This window comes from Pelodiscus sinensis, chromosome 2 (assembly GCF_049634645.1).
Source record: "Pelodiscus sinensis isolate JC-2024 chromosome 2, ASM4963464v1, whole genome shotgun sequence".
NCBI classification, from domain to species: Eukaryota; Metazoa; Chordata; order Testudines; family Trionychidae; genus Pelodiscus; species Pelodiscus sinensis.
Window position 1 is genome coordinate 84,483,433 of NC_134712.1, and position 17,623 is coordinate 84,501,055.

General features: G+C 38.6%; 1 protein-coding gene across 11 annotated transcripts in view; it reads left to right on the top strand.

The window, feature by feature from the left end:
- Window positions 1-17,623, top strand: part of PTPRM (protein tyrosine phosphatase receptor type M) — a 690,600-nt gene that overhangs the window by 608,339 nt on the left and 64,638 nt on the right. For all 11 annotated transcript variants that reach the window (XM_075920958.1, XM_075920953.1, XM_075920954.1 and 8 more), the window contains 2 exons: window positions 8,494-8,570; window positions 10,618-10,654. In XM_075920958.1, the coding sequence (XP_075777073.1) occupies window positions 8,494-8,570; window positions 10,618-10,654 (114 nt within the window). The remainder of the gene's footprint in view (window positions 1-8,493; window positions 8,571-10,617; window positions 10,655-17,623) is intronic.

Sequence of the window (17,623 nt, forward strand, 5' to 3'; positions counted from 1 at the left end):
GTGGTGAAAGAGACAAGCTTTCCAGCTACAGAAAGCTCTTTCTTTGTCCTGGTAAAGGTACTTAGAGTGCCACTGCTAAATACAAGGTGAAACAGATACCATATTCTAAGGGACAATTCAAGGTGAAGTTGTGACTGGCTTGAATGATAGGGAGGATTATAGCATTGTCCACAGTGGCAGGAAAGATCAAAAGCTCAGCTTTGAACCATATTAAGCTTAAATTGACAGTTGGACATTTAGAGGAGATGTCAGAAACCCAAGCCACAAATTTGGTGTAGATGACAGGAGAAGGGTAGATCAGTGCGTCATCTTTACAGGGATGTTAATTAAAGTCACATTTATGAATGAGATTACCGGTGTAGGGAAAGAAGAGGGGCCAAGTACAGAGGCCTATGGGGACTGAGTGAAAGTTGTGAAGAGGTGGCACCTCCTAATTTAACAATGAAAGAATGATTAGAGATGAAGGAGGAGAACCAGCAGAAGATGGAGTTTCAAAAGCTTAGAGAGGGCAAGATTTCTGTTTTTCAAAAGTTTACACATAAACATTGACTTAATACTGCTTTGAAATGTTAACATGCAAAAGAAAAATGCTCCTTTTATCTATCTTAATTTAACAGAAACAAGCACAGAAACAGTTCCCTTATGTTGTCAAATCTTTTTTTTAAATGTTTCCTTTTTTTTAGTAGTTTAAGTTTAACATAGAACTGTGCTGTATTCGTGTCTGTTCGTTTGTTTGTGGATTTTTTGTTTGATTTGTTTTGTTTTAACTCTGTTGCTGCCTGATCGGGTACTTCTGATTCCAAATGAGGTGTGTGTTTGACTGGTCAATTCATAACTGGTGTTCATAACTCTTCCTACTGTATGTCTATGATAACCAACAATTTGAGGAGGATGGAGTGCTTGTTCCGAATTGAAGACGTTGTCATTATAGATGTTGGTGAATATAGTTTTGCTGAACTTGAGTAGGTGGAAGTTAGAGAGAAGAGAGTCCAATGGTGAAATCGGAGGCCTCTGAGTTGTAATTGTAGACAAGGAGGTCTATGGCTTTTCGAGAGGAAGGGGTAGAGGATGGTAAATGAAGAGACCAGTGAGGTTAAGAGGGAGGGTTTAAGATGGGTGAACTAAAGCATTGTGTTTGTATTTCTAAGGGAATGAAGTGGAGGAGAGGGAGAGATGAAGAAAAGATGAGAGAGAGGGAGTGAGATAAAGCAGAGAAAGGGTGAGAATGGGGAATTATGAGGTTGGGTATTGTAGAGGTAGGTGGGAGGGATACAGAAAGAAGGAAGATCCAAGATCTCAGCTTCAGTCACAGAGAAAATGGGGAGAAGATGTTGACATAAGGGAAGAGTAGGAAGAAGTCCTGTTAGAGCCTGTGAATTTTCTCTTGGAAAAAGTTAGCAAGATTCTTGGCAGATATGAGGGGAGACCTTAAATAGGGACCAGAAGGTGAGGAGTAAGTGAATCTGTGATGAAGTGCCATGGGTGGTTTACAAGAAACACTCAGCAGCAGAAGTGGAAGAAGAAAATGGGGGAGAGGAACCATGGCAGGGCTCTTTCAATGCATGAGAAGTGCAAAGTAAATGAGGATAGTAGAGAAAGTCAGTGACTAAATCAGGGATGAGAGCACAGAGGGGAGTCGGCTGATAGCAAAGGAGAAGGACTGGAATTAATGGACTGGAAAACATGACAATTTTGGTTGGCAAGTCAAAGGAGATGATGCTAAATGATATGAGGGGAGACAAAGAGTTCAGTGATGGAGAACTGCCCGGTGGAGCCACAACAGCAATGGCTGCCCAGCAGGTCGGCTGGGAGACCAGCAGCCAGGCCAGGAGGCCAGTGGCAAGGATCCAAAAATGATCTCCCTTGGTCCTGCAAAGTACCTCATCTGGAGCCAGTCAGGTCCTGAGAGAGCCGGATCAGGGAGGTCCAACCTATAGTTCCTTCCTCCTATAGTTGGAGGAAAATTCAGGTTCCCAGTGTTTCTTTTTGTAAAAAATGTATAGTTCCCATAAACCTCAACATTCCTGCAGATGACAGTTTATTTCTTTTTTAACTACAACTCCTTTTTTTCCCTAAATCTTGTCATCTTTCCCCTCAAAAATTGGCATCTCTATAGAGCTGAAAATAAACACAGCAAAGCTGCTGAATTTCATGTACGATTACATGAAAATATACTTCTTCGAATTACACTATTATGCAGAACCTTAATGCTGATCTCATACTTCTCCATAGGAAAATAGCATACATAGGTCGCAGGTGTGAGCTGAGTAACAGGTGGGACTCTTGATATTGCTAAAGTCAGAGTTTTATGTTATGGCGTTTAAGTGCCCTTGACCCCTCCTATAGGCCGGGTGCAGTACCATAGTCCTTTTTCATCCCTGGCACTTCCTGCAGGCTGACCTCTGTGGCTTTTTAGTGGTTTGTTTATATCTCAACTTGCTTTTAATATGTCATCAGTATGTAAGAAATAGATGGATGGAGATGATTTGTTATCATTAGAACATACTATTTATTTGGCAATAAGAATTTTAATAATACAAATTAAATTACAACACATTATTTATGGTGAGGGGCAAACTTTTTAGAAGAGCCTCCAAAATTGTGCCCACGCATTTGCCATATGTTAATTAGCCAAATTACCTGACGTGTGTGGGGTTTATGTAAACAAATGGGTGCATAAGCAAAATCAGGGAGGGTAGTTTTAGAAGTCTGCTCTTAAAATTGTGTCCCTCAGTTATCAACATATTGGCTTCTGCTTTTAAGGAATTAAAAAAAAACCTCTTTGTACACTGTATTTAAGAAGTTAAAAGTATTGTAGATTGTTTAGATGCCATATATTCTAGGCATATTTTTTGCAGTGAAACATATGTTGTTTTAGAATGTGAGTTTAATGTAGGGTTTTCAGCCCTTTTATCCTCTTTGTTTAAATCCTCCAAGATGCCATCATTACGTTATTGTTTGTAGTCAGTATTGCTTTGTAAGGAAATTAAAGCAATAGCACCAAGCTGCCGGCACAAAAGGAGCTTGTCAAAATAGCAGTGTACATTACATTACCCAAGTGATGTAAATTTAATTAGATACAAGCCTGCCCTATTCATAAGGAGAAGTAGGCTACAGAAACTTGTGAGCTGTTTCATCATTACACTAAATGCTGACCATGAGCTAATTACAAAATGGGGTTCTTCTTTATTAAAAGCAATGTGTTTTAATGTTTCTTTTTCACTAAGAACCAAAATATAGCTTTGAAACTGTTAAATGAGTTTCTTCATGAGACCAGTATTGTCTGTATGCTGGTTATTTATGGGCTTAGGTAATATTAATTTTTCATTTAAAAAAGATCTATATTGTCTGTAAGAATTCATTTTTATCCTTACCTGCCCTGATCAAATAAGAGAACTATTGACCAAAATTTTCAAAAGTGACATGATTTTGGGTGCCTAACTTGAAACATCTTTATTAGTAGGTGTCCATTCCTAAGGTTTTAGGACATAAGGCACACAGAATTAGGGAAATAAGGCATACAGAATTGCTCATTACTTTTAAAAATACTAGAAAACTTACCAGGTGTTGCCCAAGTCTGGCCCAGGACCAGAGGTAGTTGGGGTAGCTAGCAGGCTAGAGAGGTATAGGGCCAGCTCAGAGCTAAAACGGAGGCAGAGAATTAGCTTGGAAAACAATGTGTTAAATGCATATATAGCTTGTGTATCTCTGAGTCAACAACCTATGTAATTAAGAGCACACAGAAAAAAAGTGCCTGTTTTATCTTTGTTACCAAATCCTTTAAGAATCAGAAAACAGGCCCAAACCACACAACTACAGGCTGGGATTTTCAGAGAGACCAACAAAGTTAGCCACCCAAATCCCCTAGAAATTGTGTAATACTCTTTCTTCATCCCCTATAGTATTCCTAGCTCCTATCTGTGGAACATAGGTTCTACTAAGTAAGATGCACGTATGAAGTAACAAGAGCAAAGAAGTTAAATGAAGATAACTAACGATATGAAGCTAAATATTTTTTAAAGTCTTTAAATCTGAAGTAATGAAAGCTGCATGTGTGACTGAAAGCCAGCCATTTTGGTGAGAGTGGAGAAAAATAAATTAATGAAATAGCAGATAAGTCAATACACATTTAATATTGAACTTTACCAGGCTTTATTAGTTAACCTGTAGGAAAATCAAGGAAATTTATATTCTTAACTATTAATTTATGTATGAGGAAAATCTAAATGTAGCCTTCACAGAGATTGAAATGAAGGAGACAGCAGATAAACTAAGACGCACAAGTGAAAGAGGTCAGTAGACTGGCAGGTTCTCCTGAAAGTGTTTTAAGAGAAAAGACGTGAAATCATGGAGATATGGAGAAGGATATTCAGTACTAGTCCAGTCCAGCTCCCACTGAAGTCAGTTGGAGTCTCTTCATTGACATTAATGGGAGCTGGATCAGCCCCAAAATCTATAAACCAACAACTGTGCCTGAAGATTGGAAAGTTACTAATTTTTAAGTAAGATCTTGGGAATTAAATGTCTACGAGCCTCCCCCCAGTTTTGAAGAAATTGATTCATAGCTTAATTAAGTATAGAATAGCACAGCACAGCACTTGGACAGGTGTAATTTGATAGGTCAAACAGGCATGGTTTCTGAAAGTGAAAAATCAAGCCTCTTCAAATTGTTAGATTCCTTTGAAAAAGTTAAATAAGCAGAGAAGGATGACCTGGTGAACATAATTGACTTGGATATTTCAGGGTTATTTTATAAGGTCCCTCCTTAGAAACTATTAATTAGAAGAACAACTTAAAAGGGACAAATGTGTAAAAAGTAGCTAAGTAAGAATCAGTTGGCAACGTTGGCTTGGAATTTGGTTCAGTTTTGTTTAATATCTTAGGACTACAGAGCCTTTAGGGACAACCCATCGCTTCAGCACCAAAGGTGAAGTGCTGGGACGGAGCCGTGACTGTGTGAGTCCTAAAACCCTCTTCACTCCAGGGGCACAAAATGGGAAGGAGACAGCAACCTGCCTACTTCCTATTACACTTAGCCCATTATCCTACCATAGCCATCCCTATCCTGATTACTCGTTCGGGCAGGAGGTGGAATATGAGACATTTACCACTGCTCTTCCCTGCTACTTGGAACCACAACCCCAGTTGGGCTTCCATTGTCCTGTAGGGTGATGGGCTTCGGTTCTGCTCCATTGAGGAGTCACATATTATTTCATTATTTATTTCTTTAGTTCCTAATTACTACAGAGAACCTCCATACAGAAAGCACTGCCTGCCTAATAATTACATATACTTACCACAACGTCTTGACGATCACCCAATAACACACTACACACTCAGATACAGATAACACAATAACTTGGCCAGCAAACAGTGCTTAATAACAACAACAACTCAGATGGCCAATAAATCCAAGCAACAGAAGAGCCTCTTTCAGCCCCCTTCTTTACTTTCCAAGGTAATACCTTCAACTTTTCCTCAAAATATTGTTAAGTAGATGGCATGGCCAAAAAATCATCAGGTTTGGGATATTTTGAACCAAGAGAAGGAGCAAGTTCGAAAGCTTCAAGGACCTCGCAGTTCCCTCTCTTTTATAGTGAGGGTGGATCTACCTCAGTCACCTTACTGACTGTATCTGAGGCAGCATAGAGAGAGAAGCATTGGACCAGCACCAGGGATGTAAAATCCAAGTTAATCACTTAACTGGTTAAACCTTAGGTTTAATTTGTTAACCATTTTATACAGGATCCTACACCTGTCCCACACTCTGCGCACCTCTCCCCCCTATGTTTGGGGCTGCCAAGCATAGGGCATCTATCTTATGCTCCCCTGGCAAACTGCTCCTGGATACCGGTTAACCAGTACCAGGTAACTGGTTACCCATTCATAGGCCTAAGCAGCACATAACTGAGTACTGAGTGATTTGCAGCGTGAATTGTATAGTGAATTGTATTAAGTTTGCTAATGGCCCAGAAGTTGTTTGGACTACATACAGAAGGCCACAATGAAGTAAACTTTAATAGAAACCCATTGTTTGTTTTGTATGAAGAAGCAGCATTTTGACCAATGTAAGTAGAATCTACAGTGTTGATGTTTAGATGGATTTAAAATAATTGCACAATTGAATGGTACAGGAAATTCAGCTTGGATAAACAATAGATCATGAAAAATAGGATAAAAATAATCTTAACTTACATAAGTCGTTTAAATTAATCGACTCTGAATTTTCAGGATCATTTTAGGAAAAAGCCCAAGAATAGTTCAATAGAGATGTCTTCCAAGTGTGCGGCAGCTGTTCTAACAACAGAACAATGATTGGGGATATATGTATAAGAGCAAAATAAAACAATACAGAAAATGAGATGAGATATTGAACTATGGTCATGTCGTGTCCCGTTTTTGTTCCCTTGTTTTATGAAAAATATCCCTGAAAGAGGTAAGAAGGTCCAACAAAGAGGAGCAAAAATACACCGTCCCACAGTATAAGAATAAGAGAACACTTGTTAAAATGTGGTTCCAGTCTGGAAAGTAACTATGCAAACATGGTATTTTTTTATTCAACATATTTTTTACTCCACTTTAGTATGCTCCAAGTCACATTTCCTTTCTTAAAAGTGATCAAAAGTATGTGTTATTTGGGGGAGTATGTTTTTCATTTGGGGTTTTGTGAGTTATTTTTCTAATTGAAGAGCCGACACAGCTAAAAGAGAGTGAGAGAAAGAAATGAATACACTTCCATTTTGTGCACCATCAAAATAATTATGCTAATGCATACTCACTGAGGACAATGGGAGTTTCACTTATGTCACTAAAACAATAAGTTGAAAACCAGGCAGCTGCGCAGGTGTCACTGTTAGTTCTGCAGAAGTTTCTCTCTGGTGATGAGGCACAAAACAAAGGCTCTAGACTGCACTCTTAGGATATGTCTACAATGTGGGACAAGGTCGAATTAAGATGCACAACTTTAGCTACATTAATTGTGTAGCTGAAGTCAAAGTGCCTTAACTCGATTTTTGGCACTGTCCACACTGCAGGAAGTCAAAGGGAGAACACTCTCCCTTCGACTTCCCTTATTCCTCGTGGAAGCAGGACTACCAGCATCTACCCAAGTGCCCCTCTCAGTTTTAATTAGCGTGTCTTCACTAGACCTGCTAATTCAAACCCTGGAAGGTCAACAATGGCAGCTTTGATCTTCACTGTAGTGTAGACATGCCCTAAGAGCACAGACTGAGTTTGTAAGGTCACTTGTTTAATCATAAACTGAACATAAATGGAATATAGAATTCATTGAAAGGAAAAAAAAGTGTGTTTCTCCACAATATTTTATTTGATAGGGTCACTTTTCAGAATAGAATCTTACTTTAAAATTAATAGCTATGGCACTTAGAATAAAGAAAAGGAACTTCTCTTTTATACTGTAGCAAATCTGTGGAACTCATTACCACTAAAAGGCAATAGCTATACTGACAAAAGGACTATAGAATTTACGACCTTTAATAGTGTACGTAGTTATGCATGATAAAATAAAAGCAATCAAATCTCAGGCTTGCTTCCTCTCTCTCTTTCTCCATCCTCTGTTGCATCAGTTGTTAGCTTTGACCAAACATCCAGTACTGAATTTGGTTGATCAGCTCTGGCATAGCAAATTTTAGGCTCCTGTTCTTATTGGCAAGGGCCGAGATTTGTTTCCATGGGGGTTTTCTAGATTTCTCTTGGAATACTCTAAATCATTTCTTTACAGATAACCCCGTTTATATTTTAGTTGGGAAATTTTGGCTCCACCCAACTTACTGTTAGAGTAAGTTTGAATAGTTTCCAGAGTGATCCCATCTAGCATTTCTCACCCAGGAAAGAATAATCTCAGTTGATAAATGGCATGGGGGAGAAATGGTATATGGGACAAATGGGTCCAAAAACAGGTCAAAAAGTCCATTCCTGAGATAAAAAGAGATATTGAAACTATAGATATATATATATAGAGAGAGAGAGAGAGAGAGAGAAAGTGATTTTTATTAAAGAATATAATTGATATGCCAAATTATTTTTAGTCTTGGTTGTTTTGGCTCTTCAGTAATGATCTCCCACAAGAACTTGTTAGATGCTTTACGTAATCAGTTTGCACTGATATTGGAAGAACTTTGCAAATGATTGAATCTTTGACAACTGAGTGCTATTAAATGTATTAATGAAAGGAAATTAGACTTTTGCAAAAAACTTTCTCTAGGAGGAAAAAGCATTGGTGGCAGTAGTTTGAATATCAGATGTCTTCGAGGTATTCAGATTCAAAATCATTGTGAATTTGGGGGTTCATAAGTGATTGAAGTACAAAATGAAAGTTTTTATTGTCTATATAACAACTGATGGCTCATTTTAAGTCAGAACCATATGACAAGAAACTTGAAAAATGCAGATTTTGTAATTTATCTTTAAAATAATTTGTGACTATTAAAAGGACACCAAACTAATTAGATTTATCTGTTGTTCCCATTTCAGATGATCATTCTCGAGTGAGACTGCAGACCATTGAAGGAGAAACAAACTCAGATTACATCAATGGAAATTATATTGATGTACGTATACTGATGTAGTAAACCATGTTAACGTTGCTGTTCAGTTAAACATGTGATCCATGTATTTTCATACTTTATTAACCATTTCTTATAGCTTAGCTGTTTGCAGTTTGGGCTAGCAAACATTAGTGGAAACTACTATCATGGGAACCCACAAGTTAAATAAAGAAAAAATAAAATGTCAAATATTTGCCAGTAAGAAAATGAATTCAATCATTTCTTGAAATGACCATGTTCTAGAGTTAAACGTTGTTAACCATATTATGTGGTTATTTTGCCTCCTGATGTTTATGTGGACCAAGGAAATGTTATTTACATTGTCTGTCAACAACTTGGCATAATTCCACATTTAAAAGAAAGCTGTTTGCATATTAATGTGACAAAACTCTGTAATTCCTAATGCACTGATTTGCAATCTCTTGTCATCGCTACACTTTTAAGTCGCCTTCAAAGTATAGTCTGCAGCTGTTAACCAGCACTTCTAGTGCAAGCAAGACATTTCATTAAATATGTAGGGTGTTTAATTATTGAAGACTGCTTCTTTGTTCATTCTGCATCGTGTTAACTTAATGTTTTACATTAGAATAAATTCTTTAAGAGACAGCATGTTTTTTGGTTGAAAGGATAAAATCAAAAGTAGAATTGAAAATCAAGAAAAAGTCAACACTGTCTAAAGCCTGAAAACTAGAGATGAAAACTTCAGTAATTTTAGTGTTCATGAGGAATACTGGACTTGAGGGAACAAAACCATTGCTGCTTCTTAGATGACAACCTACATTCCGTGTTTTTTTTCTTCACCAGTGACACCTTTTTAATGAAGGTGTCAAAGTTTCTGGTTCACACACAACCACAAGCTATGCCAAGGGAATGTAGTGAGATTTTTCTCAGACAGTATAGAGCAACCAAATTAATCCCTATTCTTGTGTAACAATATTTAGATTATCTCCATCTAATGATATTTAGTTATATGATTCAAAGACAGTCAAATTACGGTTAGATTTCTACCCCATTCCTTACTGTAAGGTCACAAAACTTCATCAGAAAATAGCTATAGTTTAAAGCATGGAGGGAACTAGATATAATCCAAATACAGCTAAGTTTTTTTGGATCACCAGAAATCAGTAGACAAAGTGGTCATAAACAGGGACAATCCATGATAAACAGGGAGACACTGTGGTTGTTTATTAGTAAGAATGTCTTTAGGATTCCGTTGCAAAGGGATATGTCCTTAGTTCCACAGATGCAGATGTGCAGCCTGTTTCATGAAGGCAGAATATAACTGCTGTCTTACCAGAACAATAGATATTACAATGGGAGTGTTATCTTCATAGGCATGGGCATGGAAAAGGCTTTGGTTTTATAGTGAGACATTTCCTTGATCTAAATCTCCCAGTGCTGTCTGGTTGGTACTCTGAATTAATCCAGTCCTGCAGCTAGTGGATGGTTCTTGACTGGAGAAATGCCAGTTCTGTGCACAGTTGTACAAATAAGTATCAGTCCTTAGGTGCACATAGTTTGCCTCAGAATGGCACATAAAGGAATCACTTCAGTAGTTCTTACAACACCAGGGTTCTTCAGATGATTTCAATCTTTGATCCTCACTTCATTCCTTACCTGTAACACTCTCTACACTGGCAAGCTGATATGGAGTCTGAGCAGTAATTTTTAAATTTCTTCCTTTTGTTGATAACTTAAAGCTTTTGGTATTAATATTGACATAACTGTCTATAATAATGGTGGAACGAGGCATACAGATAGTTCGGAATGGCTTGCTAGTTCGAACTATCTAGCCTGTGCGCGTGTAGCCGCGCGGCACGGGGTTCGAACAAGCCGGCATTTAAAAATGGCGCCGGCCGGCTTATGCAAATGAAGCCCGGGAAATTCAAATCCCGGGCTTCATTTGCACGTTCGGTATGCATACATTACCCCGCTAGTTCGAACTAGCGGGGTAGTGTAGACATACCCTATGATATGCCAATCATACCAAGACATGATGGTGCATTATACTGCAAATTGACAGAACATTTTTTCCTTTTTTTTTTTTTAGGGTTATCATAGGCCAAATCACTACATTGCTACCCAGGGTAAGCTGATTTCACTTTAAAATGTTTCTTGTTGGTTGTGTGAACAAAAAGCTACAAACATTTTTATTATTATTCTGTATCTTATATTATTCTGTATATCAGAACGGGGCAATGTATGGCCCATTGGGGTTTCATGTGCAGCCCATGCATCTCTGTCTCCTTCCCCCTTCTCCTCCCTGTGCACTGGTGTGTCCTGCACTTACCCTGACCTCCCAGCACTTCCAGAAAGCCGTGAATTGGCTCATTCACAACTTGTCCCTGCTCCACCTCCCTGACTCCCTCCCGCTCATAGCTTGAACACAGAAAATCATCTGATTTGCAGCATTCAATATCTGAGAGGGAAAGGGTGGGATGTGAATCAACCAATTCATGGCACTCCGGAAATGCTGGGAGGGAGAGGGAAGGGGCAGCAGGACACGCTTGGGAGAGGAAGCAGGGAAGAAGCCAGGCAGGGATTTAATACTGTAAACTAAGTATAAATGTTTATTTTTTTATTATTTGAAGTTGATGGGAGTTCTATTAATATATGAATGGTTAAAAGAGATGTCGGAAGTTGTTTTGAAATGTTCAGCATGCCATGTATTTAATCGTATTGGAATCACGTTTATTACACACGACCAATTTCAATCTTGCAGCCCACTGAGATGAAGAAGGGCCACTTGTGGCCATTTACTAGCCATGGATGCCCATTGCTGCTTTATACTCCATAATACATGTTTTTGTTGCAATAAATAATTACAAAATTACTTTTAAGCATCAAGATATGGCAAGGAGCTTTAATTCAAACTCTCCATCTTCCAAGAGCCTAGTATTAAGTTATCTTCGCCTTTGGGTTCAGTAGTTTTGTGAATAAAAACAAACAATTTATATCCATACTTTTGGTTTATATTACTCAGTAGGACTCACTAAAGAAAATATAAGTAGTAAGAAAGATGACAGGCAAATTTTTCAAAATTACCTAAGTGACATGGGATCCTCTTGTAGACGATAGATACCGAAATATCTTTCAGGATCTGGCCCCTACGACCTACTGGCAGTCAATGGAATTGAGGCTTCTAAAGTAATTAGGTGCTTTGGAAAACTTTACCAACCAAGTTTTAATATAGGACCTAAACACCTAGACTTGTAATACATTTTAAAGAAAATAAAATTTCTGAAAGTCAGATGATTTATTTAGATTATTCTTGAAATGGTTGCTTGTGAAAAATATATCCATTCCTTTTGTTAATGTACAAAAACATTTTCAGTTGTTAACTTTCTTCATATGCATGACATCCATTATTTTGAACCAGTTCTAATTTCACTTTTGGCCCATATCAAACCTGGAAAGTTAAGTCTGTATGGTTGATTGTCATAGTTTGATAGTCTCTGCTACCATTGTTTAGTGATGTTAAATTTAGTTTAATCAACTAGTTGAGCTAACCCCAATGGGGCTTTGCCTTTTAAATGTATTAAGAGGTGGCAGCCAGAAGCACAGTGGGAGGACCCGGCGTGAGCTGAGACAGCTGATTACCAGCTCGCATTGCTTCCCTCCTTCCCCCCGCTGCATACCAGCCTTTTAAATGTATTAAGAGTGGCAAACTTTTCATACATTTAAGAAACAGGGGCAGCAGCTGGGACAACGCAAGTGGTGAATCAGCTGATTCCCAACTCGTCCTCGGGGGAACCGGCTTTTAAGCCGGCTCCCCCCAGTGCCGGCTCCTGCTCCCTCTACCCTTGCTGCCTCTGATAGAGGCAACACGGGGAGGGAAGTGACTAGTCAAGGGACTAGTTGACTATCTGATAAGCTTATGCTTATTGGATAGTTGACTAGTCGCTTACATCCCTACCATTCTTCGGAAAATAATATTGGATAAAATATGTGTGAAAACTTGATTGCTCTTCAAGAGGGATGTCGCTCCATTTTCTTCTATAGTAGAGCTTTCTGTACTTGGTTATGGATTTGAAAGAGTATGAGCAACATTTGAGTGACACATTTGTTTCATGATGTGCATTCCTTTCAGAGCATCGGCTAAGACCAAAGGTTTATTTGCCATGTATTGGATTTAGAAAGCAATGTGCACCTTTTTCATGACTTATTGTTGAGAAAGATGAAGTTCACAGCTAGCCACCTCACTTCCTGTGACTGCAACTGCCACTTGAGTAATCCAGTCTCTTCAGACTCCAGTCCTTAACTTCTGGTTTTTCCAAAGGGAGGCTATTTCAACTCCTCTTTCCCCCTCCGCAGTTCTCTTCCACCAGTTATCACTACTTCCAAATGTGCTGCTTCTTCATTGCAGCCTCTAGGGAGTAAAATGATTGGGATAGGGTACATCAACTTGACTCTCCTCAGGACTGTGATCACCAAAGGCCTTCACGTTTTAGGGAACAAGGAGAGACCATTTTAAACTTGCCACCGCTGCCACCCAACCACAGTGACCTGGTGCTGCCCTAACCTCCCTACTGGTGTACTGGGGAAGGGAAATAAGGATATTTTCTTGATGTTATTTTGTTTTTACTTTTTTCCATAGCTAGGCTTGTTTGTTTGTTTTTACTGCTCTGCAGGAGAGTATAATTGTTTTGTTTATCCTTAGATTTATGCTGCTATTAGTTATTGTCCCCTAAAAATGAAAACAGTAACAACTATTTTATTTGCTGTGCAGAGTTTTTGCCAAGGGAGCAACTGGAAGGTCTTCCTGGGCATTCATTCTGGTACTGAATCATTCTCTGAAGCAATTTTAAATACTAAGTAACAGATGCTAAACTTCAGACCTTTACTTCATGGGCTTTCAAAGCAGAGAATCAGATGCAAGCATGTGAAAAACTCACCTATTTAGTAAAGGAAAGTATGATGACTTGATTATAGACCAACTATAAGCGCCCTTCCGCTTCAAATCCCACCCTGCAAAGTAATATTGAGAAATAGAGAGTTGGGAAAAGAACAAAGGTAGCAAAAGGAAGTCACGCACATTTTTCAAAAGAAATGACTCTTCAGGATCTCTTTGGGGCAGGGTCTTGTTGCATTGTGATAGAGCAGCAGCTAGCACTCTGGGGTCCTAGGTTCGCGATCGGGGCTCAGAGGCATAGCTGCAATACAAATAAAGAAAATTAATGTAAAAAATCTTACCAAGGGGAAAAAACAGAACAGAGACCAATATGTTGCAATTTCGCATTGGTTTTGCTTTTGGATCTGTTTGATTTCATTTGTATTTTTTTATGGACAAGATCTTCTAAAATCTGTTCTTCACATGAATTTGGACCAGTACTCCAGCATCCTTATTTCAAGCCCAAATCTCAAATCCCTAGTGTGATATTTTCTCTTCCTAAAAAAATTCAACAGAAAGTGTGGTCTTGATTTTTATCAGTGTTGGCAAACATGCTGAAACCTAGCTTTCATAATATAATCCTTAAAAAAGGTCATATAGAAGGAAAAAGGCATTTGCTCCATATGTTAAATCTTGTGTTTCTCTTTTTTTGACATTTCCAGTTGTAAACTTGTCACTGAGCATAGCTCTCAGACATAGACAGCAGTGTTCATAAAGTATCTTAGAACTGTTTTTCTTATAGAGAAGTATAAATACATAGATGTGACACAACATTTTGAACTGCACATTGAATTCCACTAAGATACTTCACAGCAATTTAGGACTTCAGCCTCCCTCGACACATACATTATCTTTTACAGGAAGATATCATTAAACAAGTCACTTCCAAGTCTCTGTGGAGTTAGAATGATTGATACTTTATTGTCCCAGTATTTTCCTTCAGCTGCATTAAACATATTAAGTGTTAATGAGCAAATATAATTGTGTGCGGCTAAAAAGTGGAACATTTAATCAGTTCATAATAGGCTACCAATCTGGTTTTAACAGAGCTGGGAGGTGCATAATAACCTGTTCATTAGAGCATACCATCTTTCATGAGACAAGGTGTATAGGAGGTAAAATCTTTCATTGGACCAACTTCTTTTGGTGAGAGACACAAGCTTTTTAGCTACACTGGGCTCTTCTTCAGGTGTGGGGAAGACATTCAGTTTAACAACTAAATTCAAGGTCCAAACAGATAGTTTAGTGTAAGTAATTAGGACATTTTCCAAGGAACCATTCAAAGTGAAATGGCCCATTAACACCTCTGTAGACCAGCGCTGGTCAATAAAACAGCAGCGGTTAGCCCCTGGCAGGACACCATGACTATATTTACCTGTATCTACAAATATGGGCAATTCCAGTTCCCATTTGCCAGGGATCATCATTCCCAGCCAATGGGAGCTGCAGAAAGCAGCATGGACCAGGACACCTCCTGCAGCTCTCTTTGGCCGGGAACAGTGATCCGTGACCAATGGGCGCTGCAAATAGACAGCGGCGCAGATAAATATAGTGGAGGTGGCCTGTCAGGGTCTAACCCTGAGGATCTGGATCCAGACCGCGGGCTGGTATTTGCCCACTCCTGCTGTAGACCATCTTCCATGTTAACCAGAGTTTTCCGTCCTGAAATACATATGTCACTGCTGCTATTCAGTTGATTAAGGGGTATATGCATTTTTTATAAGAGCTAGCAAATGGAGTGTGTTTTAGTTAATATCCAATCAGGGGAACGTCAAGTGTAATAAATTCAAAACCTGCAATTTGGATTAGAAAATCAGCATCTTGCTCTCTCTTTTTTTCTTAATGCCATAAGCATAATGGGACTGATGAGCTGAACTTGCCATTAATTATGACATTTTGTGATCTGCATAGTTGGCATTAACAGATAAAATACACCTTTGGGTCACCCTGATAATAAAGAATCCTCTGTCACAGCTCAACACAGTGGGTCACACAGGGCTAATAAGCAGATGCAACTTAAAAATCCCCTCTTGCTTTTTTCCCCCTCACTTCCTTAATATGGATTTAATTCTGTAAAGTTCATTCACTGCAGGCTTTTTGAACTGTACAATTTATTGGAATCTAACTCCGTTTCTAGGAGATAGATAGTTAATGAAAGGCAAAGGTACAAAATGAGCTCAAACTAGCCAGAGACATAAAGGGTAACAAGAAGACATGTTTTTTATATATATATATATATATATATATTAGAAGCAAGAGGAAGACCAAAGATAGGGTAGGCCCATTGCTCAGTGAAGAGGGAGAAACAATAACAGGAAACTTGAAAATGGCAGAGGTGTTTAATGATGTCTTTGTTTCGGTCTGCTCCAAGAGGTCTGATGATGAAGGAATGCCTAAAATAGCAAATGCTAGTAGGAATGGGGTAGGTTTAGAAAATAAATTTAAAAAAACAACAAGTTAAAAATCACTTTGAAAAGTTAGATGTCCGCAAGTCACCAGGGCCTGATTAAATACATCCTAGAATACTCAAGAAGCTGATAGAGGAGGTTTCTGAGCCTTTAGCTATCATCTTTGAAAAATCATGGAAGACAGGAGAGAATCCAGAAGACTGGAAAAGGGCAAATATAGTGCCCATCTATAAAAAGGGAAATAAGAACAACCCAGGAAACTACAGACCAGTCATTTTAACTTCTGTGCCAGGATAAGAGAGAAGCTGTGGACATGGTTTACTTGGACTTTAGTAAGGCATTTGATATGGTCTCACATGATCTTCTTATCAATAAACTAGGGAAATACAACATAGATGGGGCTACTGTAAGGTAGGTGCATAACTGGCTGGACAGTCATTCTCAGAGAGTAGTTCTTAATGGTTCACAATCATGCTGAAAGGGCATAACAAGTGGGGTTCCACATGGATGTGTTTTGGGACCGGTTCTGTTCAATACCTTCATCGACAATTTAGATGATGACAGAGAGAGTACGCTTATTAAGTTTGCAGATGATACCAAGCTGGAAGGGGTTGCAACTGCTTTGCAGGATAAGTTCATAATTCAAAATGATCTGGACAAACTGTAGAAATGGTAAATAGGATGAAGATAAGCTGAGATAAATAGGATGAAGTTTATTAGGGACAAATGTAAAGTCCTCCACTTGGGAAGAAAATAATCTGTTTCTCACATACAGAATAGGAAGCGACTATCTAGGAAGGAATACTGCAGAAAGGGATCTAGGGGTCATAGTGGACCGCAAGCTAAATATAAGTCAAGAGTGTGACACTGTTGCCAAAAAAAGCAAACATGATTCTGGGGTGCATTAACAGGAGTGTTGTGAGCAAGACATGACAAGTCGTTCTTCCATTCTACTCTACTGATTAGGCCTCAATTGGAGCAATGTGTCCAATTCTGGGCACCACATTTCATTTAAAAAAAGATGTGGGGAAATTGGAGAAGGTCCAGAGAAGAGCAACAAGAATGATTAAAGGTCTAGAGAACATGACCTATGAAGGAAGACTGAAAGAACTGGACTTGTTTAGTTTGGAAAGGAGAAAACTGAGAGGGAACATAACAGTTTTCAAGTATCTAAAAAGGTGTCACGAGAATGGAGAAAAATTGTTCTCCTTGGCGTCTGATAGGACAAGAAGCAATGGGCTTAAACACTAGCAAGGGTTGGACATTGGGAAAAACTTCCTAACTGTCGGGGTGGTTAAACACTGGAATAAATTGCTTAGGAAGGTTGTGGAATCTCCATCTCTGGAGATATTTAAGAACAGGTTAGATAGACATCTATCAAGGATGGACTAGATGGTACTTGGTCCTGGTGTGAGGGCAGGGGCCTGGACTCGATGATCTCTCAAGGTTCCTTCTAGTTCTAGTGTTCTATGATTCTGTGAATTTCACTGAGTTCTTTTAATATGAGCATAAGGCATGAATTCTTATGTAATATTTGGTCACTCCCATACTACTGAGTTTTCATACTGCCAACAGATCATATCTAACCATGATATGCAGGAAAAACATTACTATTGATTTTGTGTTTGTTTTCTGTCCGGTGAAGTTCATATCATGAATTTAGTCTTAACGCAGCTGTTTCTAACAAGTCTTTAGCAAAGATTTTTATTATCTTTCTTCGGCTAATGCACTAATATTAAACTCTGATGCCAAATTCA